The 15,087-nt window shown below is 40.6% G+C and overlaps 1 protein-coding gene across 1 annotated transcript in view; it reads left to right on the forward strand.

Annotated features, from left to right (window-relative positions):
* The first annotated feature begins 413 nt into the window (after nt 1-413).
* MSRB3 (methionine sulfoxide reductase B3) overlaps nt 414-15,087 on the forward strand; it is a 65,510-nt gene continuing 50,836 nt past the window's right edge. Inside the window, exons 1-2 of the mRNA XM_009634302.2 lie at nt 414-529; nt 14,047-14,155. Of these exons, the coding sequence (XP_009632597.1) occupies nt 454-529; nt 14,047-14,155 (185 nt within the window). The 5' untranslated portion in view covers nt 414-453. The remainder of the gene's footprint in view (nt 530-14,046; nt 14,156-15,087) is intronic.

Here is a 15,087-nt window from a genome sequence, read left to right on the forward strand (position 1 = left end):
GCAGGATTCCTGCTATCTAGCTGAGGTCCTGAGGTTTCTCCCTTAGTACTGCCGCACTTTTGATCGCATAGGTTGCTACCCCGAGTTGCTCCCAGCTGAGTATCTAAAGCAGCCGTGGTGAATGCCCCCTGTAAAAATGCCCCTTCCCTCTCACTTGGTAGCATAGGAAGTTGCTTCACTGAATCCTATGTAATACATAGCAAAATGTTGGGGGGGGGCATCAAAAATGGGCTAAGCGTGTTAAGAAAACTGCGTTTAGAATTGTGCTCTCATAAATTGTGGTCTCATGAAATTGTAAGCATTGTTTTTTCTGTGAATGTATCTTAACATTTTTGATGTTTTAATTTGTTCTCATCTTTTTTTTTTTTTTTTTTTTTTTTTTTCTTTTTCTTCCCTACTCAGCTCTTGCCCCTGTTCTTTGCCTCTGGTTTTGTTGGTGAGGATATCACAGTGATGTCTGCATTCAACCTGCTGCATTTGGTGACAAAGAGCCAGCCAGTGGCCCTGCGAGCCTGTGGGCTTCCCTCAGGTTGAATGGGTGCTGCTTGTTGTGTCATGCATAATGAAGGCCCTTTTAGGAATGGGTGTCTCTGCTGCAGGAAACCATGTGCTATGGGTTGCTCTGGTTTGTTTAAATTTTCGTTTGAAGCCAAAGTTTGTTTCCTTTTTTGTTGTTGTTATTGTAAAAGTCATTGGCTTGAGTGAGGGTTTTCATAGAGGAGATTTTAGGATACTTGGAAATGCTCTTTTGACTTCTTTGCCCAATATATTCTCTCTTAAATTTTATATTATTTATTTTGCTCATTCTTGGCAAAACCAGTGGAATTAAACTGAAAATAATTTATTAAATGCCACTTATACTTTTCTTAAAAAGATGCATAAAAGAATTTAGCTTATTGATTGCTATTAAATCACAGGACTTAAAAATATTTTCCAACTTCTTTAGCAGTATACTATAGTTACACTCCATGTGTCCCTTTTTACATCTTTATTATAAATCAAATATGTTGCACTGAAAATTATGTACAAAAAGTGTGCAGAATTTCAAACTTAATTCTTTCATTCCTCTGACAGCATATTCTTTAGTTATGTGACACTTCACTAAATAAATAAATGGAAACATGCAATTTAATGCCCAGATGCAGCTGCACTTTTCGTGTAAGGTCCAGGTTCTGCCATAAGACCCCATCTCCGTGGATTGGTTATATCACGAAAACCTTGAACCTCAGTATTTTGTGTTTCGCTTAAACAGCAACAGTATCTGTAATGTCTGCATAATAATGTCGGTGTACATGGTTATGTGGGAGAAAATTAAAGCTGCACTGAGCTAATTTTGACTGTTATTAGGAATTTTCTTGACACCCAAATAAAAAAGATACAATCCTGGCTGATCAGTATTTGCAGCATCAAAAAAGAACCAGCTGGGCTGTTTGTACTACGCTCACAACCGGTTCATAAGGGTGCAAAATGTTACGAGCAGTATTTCCCAGGGCTGGACTTAACAAGCATATGGAGGTGATGCTTTAAAGATTTTTTTCCAGTGATAAGACATCAGTTTTCAAGCTGATGGATTTTTTTCTAAAGCTGATTACACTTTATTTGAACTAAATCTGAGTCCAATTTTTGCAGCATTTGTGTTCTGTTTCTCCCCACATGTGCACAAAACTCCCATTAACCTAGATAGGAGCTGCAAACACATATTGAGGAAGAGAGAGAATAGCCCACATTGTGTCAGCCTGACCTTGGTTTCCTGTTATATTTGCTGCTGAGCCAAATTTAAAATCCTAAAAATATAGGATAAGCAAATTTCCTTAGCCCTCATTATTCACCTTTTGATGCATCCTCGTATTGCTGGTGTCTACCTTAAAATGGAGGCACTCGGTCTTCTGGCCGTTTTGTTCCTGCTCTGAAAAGGAGATCTCAAAATTGGTCAGCTAGAAGCACAGCCCGTGGGAGGTTTTGCTGTTGCATACCTGTTTGCAAAGCATCGTGTTAGCTATTGTGTCCAATCGTTTTCCTGGCATAATCCAGTAGTCACATTTTGGAATGAAAAGCTCATAACACTACTGTTTATTCCTGTCCCTTTGATCCATAACTTTGCAAAGATTAATAGATGGAGTTCCACTGACTAGCTACTTTATATATAGAGGTAGATATGTATTTATATATAATAAACCCAAATTCATCTGCTAACAGTGGAATAATATACAATCACATATCTCACATATTTTAAGAGTAATTAAATTCCCCAGATGCTTATAAATTAACGTAGGATTGCTTTGCCTTTGGTTTGGCTTTTGTGTGTGGTGTATTGAGGGGGTTGCAAGTATAGCACGGGAGTGAGATCTAGAGCCAACATCTGCTTAACTGCCACAATGCACTGTGACTTTAACTTTTGGATGTGTAGAAAACGCCCCAAGTTCTCATTACTTTTTTATAACATAACACTTTGAGTCAGTACTTTTCCCACCACCCAGGTCTGTGCGAATTGCAGCCCTGCAACCATACCACCACACTATGTGCCCACCGGGTCTGGAATGGCGTGGAGTTTGGTTGTCTTCTTGTTGAATGGCAAATGCCATACGGAACCTCTGCCTGCTCAGCGTAAGGGAGCAAAGTGCCGGCAGAGCTGTAAATTGGGCTTCCGAAAGCAGTTTTAAACTCCATGCAGTTAAATATTTGCAGGACAGACTTGAATGAAAGTGTCATTTCAATTTCTGTGCTTGGAACGGTACCTCTGCCCTTCCTGTAAGGAACAAAGTAGTACAAAGTAGTGTTTACTTTATAGTTAGTATAAAGTCATAGTTGTAGATCAAAAGCAAGTGAAACAATTTTTTTTTTCAAAAAGTTAATGAAATAATGCTAAGAAGTACCTTAGAACAGGGGTGACCTTCTGTCTCTTCTTTGAAACACTATTTTGTAAGCATGTGCGAGTTACGCTGGATAATTCATAAACTGAATTAACAGTTGTGCTAGCAAAGTGGTTTTGCTTGCTCTTTTTCTATTTGTATATTAGCACCCGGGGTGCAGATCTTTCCTTCCAAAGTCCTCCAAATTGCATTCTAAAAATATTTTCTTGTCCGAAGTTAGGACTAAACATTTCAATGTGTGCAAACCTAGCGCACGCTTTGCCCATAACATTTTTTATAGCCGACATGGTAAAGTCAGAGCATAAGCAGGCGCTCCCAGTAGATGGCACTAAGCATATGCTGGTTTGCATGCCTGGAGCTGTATGAAAAGTTTCCCATTTAGGAGTCATTCATAGCTAAAGTACACCCTGAGATCTTACGAACATTTACAAGTATTTGAAGAAAAGCGTTGAGCACTGGGAAAAAAATCACATCGATCTGTGCTCCTACACAAGCTACATTCACATTTGCTCAAGGTTTCTGCATTTCCAGTAATGATTACAGCTCTGTTGCATCTGTTGTGCGATGCAGAAGTGTCGCTCCTTCAGCCTGCTTTATTAGAGTTGGATGCTCTAAATTTCCTTGGAAATGTAGGATGCACTCAGCACCTGCCAGGATTTAGTTCAAAGAAATGAAATCTTTAAAAAAAACCCAAACAAAACCACAACAAAACCCTCCAAAACTTTGAACGTAAGAACTACTTCAGCTGCTTTAGTGCATACCAGCAAGTAATTGATACAAGTAATGATTACGCAGATTCCATGTACATATGTTTTCTGTAGCAGACCACCAAGCTATAAAGTAAAAAGATAGCTTATTTTGCTTTGCTGTGTCTTTTAATTATTACAGGTTCTCATTTCTTAAAAAAAAAATTTATTTCTTTAACACTTTGAATGTTGTGCTGCTTACATCACATTTTTTGCATGAGATAATTTGGCTTTTCCTCTCCTGTAGATCAGAGAAAATTATTGTGCTTGTAAAATTAAGTAAAAATAATGATGAAGAAATTACAGGGGTAGACTTAGTATTTTTTTTCTGTATGAAATAATAAAGTCCTAGATAATATTGAGTTGTTGTGAAGTGTTTAATTGCTAAAATAACTGCTAGTAGGAAACCATACTTTTATAGGATTAGATTAAACTACAATACATCTGTATGAAGATGGTGCTGGGCATATGGTGTAAGTCTATTAAGTAAATGTCTATATTATAGTTTTATTAAACTTGTTTTATTAAAACATTGTTAATTCCAAGTTTCGGTATAATGTCCTTCCATAAAACCGAAATTAATAGTTAATGAACAAAAAATTGAAGTTTTAGTAGTAATCTATTAACATAAAGGATTACTCTTAGGAGCAGATCTTGCAAACAGTTACATACCTGAGTTATTCGTATGCATTTGTCCCTCTGAACTCTCAATCTGCTCATGTCAGTGAAATGATCTATGTGTGTAGTGTTTGCCAGATCTGGCTTTAACAACGAAAAGTCTAGAAAAGACCTTAGTCTCATGTGTTCAAAGTACAGTAGCTGCTGTCAAACTTTGTGTGACTTAAGTATGTCTAAACATTTCATATTGTATGTTTCTATGTTCAGAGATATAATTTCCATAATATATGTTATAACTTTCCCATAGCTTTCCGTAATGTGTATCGCCAAAGATGTACTATTACAGATGTCTCTTCACATGGTCTGAAAGAAAATAAAAGTAAGACTGATACATTGTATAGCAACACCCGCCAGCATGGCCGTGGTTAACTGCCTGTCAGTGTTTTCATTATAAATCCCTATTTTCTGGGGTTTATACCTTGAACGTAAAAATTTGCTCTGGGTTTAAACATGTCATACAAGGTCTCAGCTGGATGTACTTGTTCCTCAGAACTGGTCGGGGGACAAAAATTAAAACTCATTTCTATGAAGCTAAATTTAAAAAAAAAAAAAGCAAATGTCAATTTGGAACAAAAATAGATTTTTAAACTTAAAATACAGTCTTACAAATTACCTAGTTCGAAACCTCCCAGCAGTTACGAGGAATTTGGTAAATGCTTGAAAAGACTTAAAAACAAGCACTATGTGAGCACAACAGTCAATAGCATGTGAAGCTGTCCATGTGTCATTATTATAAAAATGTCTGTGTGTATGCCTGCCTCCTAGTCATATAGTAGTAGAATGCTGCATTATCGCAATAGAGCATAACATTATCATATTTTTGGAATGGCTTGAAAATGGGTTTTATAAGTCACCTTTGTGTAACTGTCTTAACAGGAGTACATTCGATGTTGTGTTTGCTTAAAAAATTGTCCTGTATTGACAAATGTTTATTTTGTATGATAGTATTCAGTCTAGAATATCTTACTTAATACAGTTTGGAATGAAATTTATTTGTAGATACCTTATCGGGAGTAATACTGTTACTGTGCCTGATGCTTGCAAAATTGGGATCATAAAACCCACCAGAAACCCTTTGTTAATGCCCTGGTTTTGTTTGCACCCTAGGGTTTGTACCCTATTTTGGCCCCCTTTTTAACTTCCTTGTTCTGGCGGAGTTTTGCACTCTCCCTCGCCTGCTCGATAGACAGAAGGCGCTTGTCCCTGCCTCGGCTCCGCAGTGACTCCGTGGCGCTGAGCAGCACAGGGATGATGAGAAGTTTCTTGTGCTCCCAGCACCATGCGCAGAGCCAGTTCCTTAATGTGTTCCCTGATGGATCTCTTAAGGTCATTTGCCTTCCCTTCCTACTCCCATAAAGGACCCACCACAAGCCATTTCTACCTTTCTTGCAGGAATGTTTTAATTCTGGGAGCTCATAAATTTCCTGCGTTCCATTCCTGTGCCCTCCACAGCTCAGGCTTACTGCGTTTTCTGCTGAAGTTGGGTATGGAAAAGATGAAGTTTCAGCACTAACGGTGTTTTTGTGTTTTAAAAGTCTCCCATGAAAAGCTACTTTTTTTAGTTACTGGACTGTCTGTCTGTAACAGGAGGTCTTAGAAGTCCTTTAAGGGCTGCTTTCACTGTTTTCCCTTTGATTAAAAGCAACCCCTGGCTTTGTCCTTTCTCTGAGCAGTACATGTTGAAGGTCACAGAGAAGAATGTGATGTAAAGGAGAGGTGGCAGCACACAAAAAGGAAGGAGATTTTTGGAAGGATATTGCTAAGCTGAGGGAGGGCAAGCAAGAAAAGGTGCAAGATGGGAATGTGAACCCAACTGGGGTCGCTTAAGGGAGGTCTGAGCTTGGAATTTGGTGGGTCTAGAGCATGGACTGGGAGTCAGGCACCAGAGACATGAACATTACCGTAACTTAGCTGTTCTGTTAACCACAGGTTGCTACAGCACAGGTCATGATTTGGGGGGAAATGAGTAGAGAGAAATTGTGTCCCAGAGATGGCTAAGAAGCAGAATATGTTTGTTCTTAGTTACAAGCTAACCATACGTGTCTCATTTCGTGATTTCCTTCAAAAGAAGCTGTGTTGGGAAGGGGTGCCTGGCTGGGGTGTGAAGGTGCCCCCTGCTCCAGCTGGAGGAGAGGTTCTCGTGGGACGGTAGCTGCTGGCAGCCCAGGTTCGGCGCTGGCAGCTTTGTGCACCACAGGTAAGAACTCCCTGATCAATGTTCTGGCCCAGGTCAAGGAGTCCCAAGGAGAGAAGAGCTGGGAAGGGCTCAACCGAGTCCTCTTAAAGCCCTTTTATAGGGCTTGACCCCATCTTCCTGACCCATAAAGCATGGCTGAATTTTACAGAAAGGTGGGGAAGTCTAGAAGGCCCACTAGGGAGAGAAGTTGGCAGTTACTAACCTTTTTGGCTGTTTCTCTACCTTTAGTCCCGAAGCAGGTTGAGAAGGGAGGGGGCTACAGTGTTTTCCGTGGTGGCCATAGGAGAGCAACAGCTGGAGCACAGCGTGTTTCCGCTGTTCCTGTCCTCATGCTGGGTACGCCCCTCAGTGCTTGGAGACGTGGGATGAAAGGCCGGGGAGCAGGCTGTGCCTGCTTGTGCCTTTGCTGAAAGGGTTCCTGCACGGTTGGAGGCAGACCGAGTTTTGCAGGGGGTTAGATCTGGGCCGTTGTGGGGAATTGGGAGGAGAAGAAAGACCTCCCCCCCACCCGCTCCTTTCCTCCACCCCCATCCCAAGTATAGATTGCGGCACCTTGATTCTTGAAACGCAGTGCTCATTTCACAGGCCACACATCACTATTGTGGAGGAAGCAGCAGGAGGATTTAGCAACAGCCTGAATGGCACAATAAGCTACACACCACTGTGGTAACCGCTGGCAAATACTGACTTTTTAATTGTTTCCGCTGCAGGGTTAAACCTTTATTAAAGCCGTGTGAATAAACTTATTTTGATGGCTCACTGAAATATTTTAAATGCAAAAGGTAGCATAAAGCACTCTTATTAAATTCAGCTTAATTCTGCTGTTAATAAAATGCCTTTCCATATGTTGTGCACCCTTTTATTGATTCTGACAGAAATCTACTGACCAGATACAGAGTGCTCAGTGTCTCTGCCTTTCTTGTTTTTAATTTAAACAAATGTAGTGCCTGTGAAAGGTGCTAGGATCATATCAGCAAAACAAAAGTCTCTTTTTCTCTTAGGGGAGAGAGGAAGAGAAATCCATCATTATAAATGTTCACTCCTCCGCTGCTGCACCAATAGATCTTGATCTTGTCTTGCCTGGTTTGCATCCAAGAGTAAGGCAAATAGGTCAGCTGCCCCGTGCACTCTGTCTTTGGCCATCTCAGCAGAAAGGCTAACAGAAGTGGCAGTTTATAACATAATGAGCTTTTGCTCCACTTAACTGAAGGTGCTTCTATTCACCAACCTCTGCTGAGCAGCCGCATCCTCCCATGGCTATAGTTCCAGCAAAGATGACAGCTCCAAAAGCCCCAGGGGAAGCTGCCTGCACCTCCACCAGCCAGCGCAGGGTGGTTCTGGAGTTCTCAGTAGTTATCATTTGGGAAGGTTGTGGCTGGTAGTGACATTTATTTCATTAACATGAGATAAGGAAGTAAAGTAGACATCCCTGGAGAGGACAAACAGAGCTGCTTTTCTTTCCCCCTAGCCCAGTTCACAAAACACTTCAATCTTTTGTTACACATTTTTTTTACATTGGCAGGGGGGGGAGGCAGCTTCAGATTTCTTTTCCAGGGAATGTCTCTTTGGCTTGTGTGGCTACCTCGGCCATGTAACCTGCCACAAAGATGCTTGGAGACCTGAGGAAACAACAAGGCAGCTCCCGTTCCCATAGATGCTGCCTGTACTGGGACCGCTGGGGTTCCAGTAGCACTTCCTCTGGAAAGAACACGAGTACACAGAGGAGATGCGTTAGCTGGGAGTTTGGAGTTCTTTTTTTTAGTGCTTGAGAAATTTGTTGTCATACATGGGAGAGCTCTGATGGTGACTCAAAATATATACATTTATATAAAACACAAGGCATGTAGATGACCAGGTGGAAAAAATAAATGTGACAGGTCTGTTATACGATTGCATGGGAAGCTTGCGAATATGCAGAGCAGGGGCTTGCCCTTCCCTTGCAGCCATGTGACCCTCCTCGGTCTTAAGTAAATCATTTTTTTTTAAAGACAGTTAAATTTTGGGTGGTGTTCTTTTAAGATAGAACCTGGCATTTGACCCAAAATTCTGTTGTCCCAGTACCTGGTTTTGGATTTTCAACGCACAATATAGTGGAAATGGTCTTCGCCCCATTACTCCTAATGCTTGCATGAAACTGCAAATGGTATTTCAACAGCGGGTGGGAGTTAGCTACCTACAGCAAGAAAGCAACGGAGCCATCCCTCAGAGAAGAAACACAAGTCTGTTTTTCAATGTGTAAAACATTTACAGGGTTTTTTTTTAATGATGAAGTTTGGATTTTACTTTAACTTGACCTCCCAAAATTTCAGAGTTCTTTTGCAGCATCTATCTTAGTCAGCAGCATGCTTAGGTAATTTAAAATGGAAAAAGATCTATCATGTCAAATAAATGTTTTGTAAAACAGCGTTTTCCAACTTACAAGCCAATAGAACCATTTGTGTAGATTTACATTTTCAAGAGTTGTTCTTTTTTAAGCTAGATGAGCAGTTCCTGACTTGTTTGCAGTAAGAGAGCACTGTGGCATTCTCCTAAGGCTGTGGACTAGAGCTGCAGAGAACAGACTAAACAGAAGTGAAATAGGGAGTTGTGCATTTGCCTTTTGCGAAGCAGAGAGAGAGGCAAAACCATAAACAAGAGGTATAAACTGTCTAAATTAAATTGGAAACAATAAAAATGGGAGAATCCACTTTTCATAATACTGAGTGTCAACAATAGCATATATAAGGATGTTTATTTAAAGAAATGCACACAAATATTTTTTAACCTCGCAGGATTCCTCTTAACATCAGTTTGAGATAATTTACCATCGATGACTAAGGTACGACCCACTCATGAGGGGACAGGCTTTGGGAAGCAGGGAGATGTATACTTAGAGCCAGATGCTGTAATCCGATGTATGTTCGTAGACCCTTATGTAGTTTGTTGGAGCTATGCATATTCCCAAGGGTCTGCCCACACAGGTCACATTGCAGGATTGGGGCTGGGGTGGTATATGAATAATAAAATGTCCTGGAAGGCCCCTAAAAAACTGCTTGGGTATATTAAAAGAAGTAGTACTGAAAACTGGAAGCCCGATTTATTATATGGCTGTGTTCTGCTGGAACATTTGATCTTGCTGTATTTAATTCAGGAAGTCTTAATGGTATGTGCTCAGCGCATGACTGTAATGTCCATTAATGCTAGTGGAACATAAGCATACACAGAAGGGGGAAAAAAAGCTGTGTCTTCCACGCAGCTGAAATGTTGAGTTAATTTCAGTGATAGGAAGCAACAAAACACAAGAGAAAATCATTAGAACAGTTCAAAAGGCTGTTTGAAGGAGGAAAGCCATCAGGCAAAATGCCACCATATTTCATGGCATGACAGACACTAATCGCCACCCTCCGGCACGCTGGAGCAGGTGAAGGGCTGAGTGGTGAGGAGTAATGGTCTGCTAACTTGCGTCCGTCTGTCTAGACGTATCTTGTTGCTAGTTGTCTTGCGATTGCTTAGATGGAAGAAAATGGCACATGCCTGCGTTATGAACCACAGATTTGAAAGGGTCAATTGAAATTGGAATTTATATGCGAGGTGAGATGCTTAATGTCTTCATTATCAGGTCAACACCCAGAAAATACTTTCTGTTCACTTCATTTGTACAGAGGAGGACTCCAGAGCTGAACTCTGAAATGCCCGTAGTCTGTGAGTGAATAGTAAATGGCAGGGTTCATTGCGTTGCTTTTAGAAAAGCCATTCCTAAGTGCAGGAACACCATGAAGGCTCCAACCGGGTTTCTGTTGGTGTTTGTTTCACCCTCCTCAGCTTTTTTTTTTACGTTTATGCATTAGGGTTTGTGAGCCTGGCCTTTCCTTCATGAAGCCTTCTATCCCACTCCAGGATCTTAACAGCTTTTAGGACTGCTGTAACTGTTGGCAAAAGGCTGACGGCAGGCGGCCTCAAGGGGAACAGTTGTCTGCGTGCTGCTCTTCTAATGAGCGCCGACCCCAACGAAGGCACTGCGGTGTGCTGATTAGAGAGATTTAATTTGGCCTCCGATCCCACAGTGGAATGTAAAGGGGATTTTGTCTGCCCTTGTAGGCTGGCGTTCACCTCTCCTAACAGTGAGGTCTAACTGCAGTTAGGTACATAGCTGTCCTGGGCTCTGCTGAAAGTCATTGCTGAGAGCATCACCGCCAAAGAACAAGTGAGATCCAACCCAGAGTCTTAATATAGATCTAATGAATCCAGACTCTTGTTACCCTCACGGTGTATTTACGTCAGTCTCACCTTTAATGTAATCGCACTGATGTCATGCTATTTGTAAAACTGATGACCTTTTGTCTCTCCTGCCTTGAACTGTATAATTTGCAAATGAACTGTGAGCCTGCCTTCATGCCTGAGTTGCCAAAGAAGTTTGTTGCCTGTATGGGATCACTTTCCACAGCCCATAGCTGGTCCCTTCTTTGGGGAACTAGGCTGAGGAAGGTGCTCAGCCTGCACTTTTATTGTCTGCTTTAATAATGAGTTTGATAACAGCTGCATTACTAGTAATGGCTTCTCTCATATTGGATATGTATTTGTGTAGCTTTATGTTGTCCCCTCCCAAGACACAGAGAATATAGATACAGGCTTGAATGTAGCAGACATCTCATCTATGCCAGAAAGGAACAGTTAAAAAAATGGAAGCAGCCACTCCTGTACTGCAAGTTGAGCACTTTTGTCCCTCTTGCATGTTACTTTTTTCCTAGCTGAAGGACTGTATTCCTAGAATCTCATCCAGTAATTTTTAGGATTCATTGCATTTTATCAAGGCTTGTAGGCTAGCCCTGGTTCAGGTAACGTATCCTTACATCCTCTACAGACAGGGGCGAGTCTTGTTTTACCTCCCTGGCTCTTTGGCAATATGGAAATAATGCGATCAATTTACTGAGCTATTTTTTTGTTGCTAGCGGTTAAATAATAAGTGCAATTAATTGAATAGGGCTGTTCTTGAATGCTGGGGGCTGGATGAAGAGATTTCCTTCATGAGTTGTAGTGCAACTATAACTTTTTGCTCCATGAAATGACAAACCTGGACAGTTCTTTGTCCAGGTAGGTTGCAGTTTACCCCAGTACAGTTTAGCAAAATTGCCCTGTAGACATAAATACTTGTCTGTATTGTAAAACACTCAGTTAATTGTTAAAAAAATGGGGAAAAAAATCTTTTATAACACTCTCCCTACTTCTGATCTGTGTTGTGGATCAAGTGGCATATAGAAATTTTCGTGTGCATATAGTGAGCCCATTGATTGAAGAACACTAAATTTCTAAAATAGATGAAAAATTATTCAAGGAGAGTAAAGAGACAATGCTGACCGTTCTTTAAAACATTCAGTATTTCCTCTGACTTCTTCCAAAGTGAAGTCATGCGTAGTTTGCTTTTTTGCAACATCTGAAAAGCAAATAGAATTTTTTTTTAAAATGATCGGTAGGTATTTTTAAAAGTGAAGAGGTGTGGCTTTGTAAGATTCTCTGCTGCTCTCTAGACTACTTTTTAATACTGAAATGATAGATGAAAGACTGTCTCTCAAACAGTTTCTTTCTGAGCTGCATAAGGCAACATAACAATAGCTATTTATATAATGCATATGCTTCCTTTCCCTGTTGGCTATACTTTGAAAGACTTATTAGTCCTAGAGCCCTTCACGTTCGGAGAATAAAAACCTCCAACGTTTGACATCTTTAAATAAGCAACCAAATGTTATAAAGAACAAACCTCACTTACAGTTAGGAAACAATATTTACATTTAAGGTTGAAAAGCCAGGATGTAGGAAAATTTTGCTAATTTGGAAGGTGACCTTTAAGTGCACCAAAACCAAATAATTTGTAAGCTATGGCACAGGGCACATTCCTGCAAAATTTGTGTGAATACTGCTTTAGTGGTTCTTGAAAGACAAACAAAGAGACCTGGAATGAAATCTTTATCCCTCTCCCAAATAAGATTGAAGCTAACAAAGGCATACAGCAGTGCTCTTTCAAAGCTTGCCATTAAAACGAAGGCTCTGCAGCACAGCTAATGAGATAGCTCAGAGTGGAAAACAATCTGTTTTTAAGAATGTTTAGATCAAAAGTAATTTCTAATCTATGAAATAAAGTCGCTTTTCAATACCTTTCTTTCACTAGTAAAGCTTTTTATGTTTGCACTATTTACTTCAATCAGATGTTTTCAATTTTACTTTTTTCTTCCTGAAAATACTTCCTAGGGTTAGTCGGTAGTGACCAACAGCATTATTCTTTTTCTCTCTCCCCTATTCACCCACCCCCACACATTAAAAAAATGAGAAAAGAAGAGGGGGAGGAAGAAAGAAACATCTTTTCTTAAATGATTTGCAAGCATCTGTGCTTTAAGCTACTTTTTATGAACACTCCTTAGTAATGACTCAAGGTAAAAAAGCAGAAAAGCATCCAATGTTAGGAAATTGCAATCCAATACCATGTAATTTAAACCTGCCATTGCCTCTCCTGTACTAAATGACATACAGATGGGTAGCTCTGTTCCCTCTACTTTGGGAACACAATTGGTCTTTTTATGAGTGTATATACATTACGAGCAAAAAATATTTTTGTTGGGACTGTTTATTTCTAATTGTACCATATTTTAATTACTGTCATAATTAGAGTGCTTTTTCCCTGCCATATTTTGTCAGCTGATTTTTGCGAGCAATTATCAAAGTTATTTGCATATTTGGCAAATTCTGTTATTACTTTGGGAGTTTCCATTCTCAAAAGTAACCTTGCTGTTATTTTTTTCTTTCCTGATGTGAATTTTTGCAGTATACAAATGTTTTATTTACAGTAATTCTTATGTACTCCTTGGATTTTCTGTGTGAATGAAGCAAAGCATAAGACAAGATTTTCAAAGGAGGGTAATTTCAATAGCAGCCCTAATTTTTACGACAAGTTTATTGTTGAATCTTGTACGGCTTTGTGCATAAAGAAATTACTTGCTCCTCAGGGCTCCTATTCTAGTGCTTTGACAGTGAAAAAATGCAATGGTTAATGCTATAAAGTAAAAGGACAAGGATGCGACTAGAAGTTGAATCAACCTTATTGGCATTATAAAGATGTAGAATTGTTTTTCAGCTACTTTAAAGGGTAATGAAATTGCTGGATGTTGTGGCTGAACATCATATGCCCATTACCGTAAGTCTCCAATATAGATGTCTTGTAAAGAACGTTTCAACTGTAGTTGTGTTTTTTGCAGATTTTTTTTTTTTTATAACGGTGGGAAAAATGTTACTGTCTTGTGAATGATTGTGTGCGCAACAGTTTAGTGTATAACACACCAAAGGGCTTTGGCTGTAGCACATTGTCACTGCTCCAGTGGAATCACCTGGCTCTCAAGCAAAATTCTTTTTTAAACTTGGATTTGAAGAAATAATCAGCTGCAGTTCAGCTGAGCCATTCTTCGTGCATTAGGGACCGGTCTGGTCATTGACAAGTGAATGCAGAAGCTATGCTGTGGCCGTCTGCCAAAGCAATTATTCAGGATTTAAGCTAAAAAGGCTCCTTCTCCCATATCCTCTCCCTTTGCAGGGTCATGTAGGGATAAAAAGGACTGTAAGGTGGTCTTTTCCCAGGAGGAGCTGAGGAAGCGGCTGACACCCTTGCAGTACCATGTCACTCAGGAGAAGGGGACTGAAAGGTAAGGCAGGACGAAGGAAATGCAGTCCTCAAAACACAGGCATCTTTCTTTTCTCCTCTTACTGGTGATTCCTCACCTTCCCCACCAAGTTGGCATATTTATTTCCCCCCAGGATTTCTGCACTTGTTTACTAACCCCTACAAATTAACACCACTGCAATGACAAGCATCTGCAGCACCGGGGCCGAGGCCACGGGTTTTGTGTGACTTTTTCTTTTAATGAACACTGCATGTCTTATAAAGTCACCAGGCTCATGTTTAGAGTCTGTTTTTAGTTTACTACAAAATGTGTGGAAGTAATAGCGGTTTAGGTACACTTTTTTTGGAAGGCATCGCAGTAAGCAGAACCACGAGGGAAATGGCCCCGTGCCAGGAGGCTGGAGTTTTGAAGGTGGCCATTGTAAGTATAGACGTTTTGGCTGCAGAAAGAAGGTAGCATAATTTAGTTCTTTTCCACCCCACTCCAATTTCTTTTTGAAGCACATGTGGAGAAGGTATTTATTGGCTCATTTGTGGTTGGAATGTCAAAAATTTTCAATAACTGCCCTCACATGGCTTTAGTCGCTGGAAGCTAGCCCCGAGTCCTGGAGGGGGAAAAAAAAAAAAGGACTCGCTTCCAAGACTGTTTTTAGTGAATAAAGTCTCTCTCTCAGCTGATTCCAGCATGAAGGTAACTTGCCAAGGCCTAGCCATTTTTTTGTTGTCTAATTTATACCATTGAGCTTGGCACAAGGCCCTGGCTTTACCTCTTGCTCCGAACGTACTAATGATGTAACTGCTTGTTTTCATTCATGACCTGAAAGGGCTCTCCGCCGCACGTGGGGTCCCGGTGAATCGGCAGCACTCTTCCCGACGGCGTGTACTGGTGGCTGGAGTTGCTGAGGGGGGACGGTCCCCTTCCCCTTCTCCGCCCCAGCCCCCCCCGTCCTCCCG

Source organism: Egretta garzetta, unplaced genomic scaffold (genome assembly GCF_000687185.1).
Source record: "Egretta garzetta isolate BGI_Z169 unplaced genomic scaffold, ASM68718v1 scaffold792, whole genome shotgun sequence".
In the NCBI taxonomy this organism is placed as follows: Eukaryota; Metazoa; Chordata; class Aves; order Pelecaniformes; family Ardeidae; genus Egretta; species Egretta garzetta.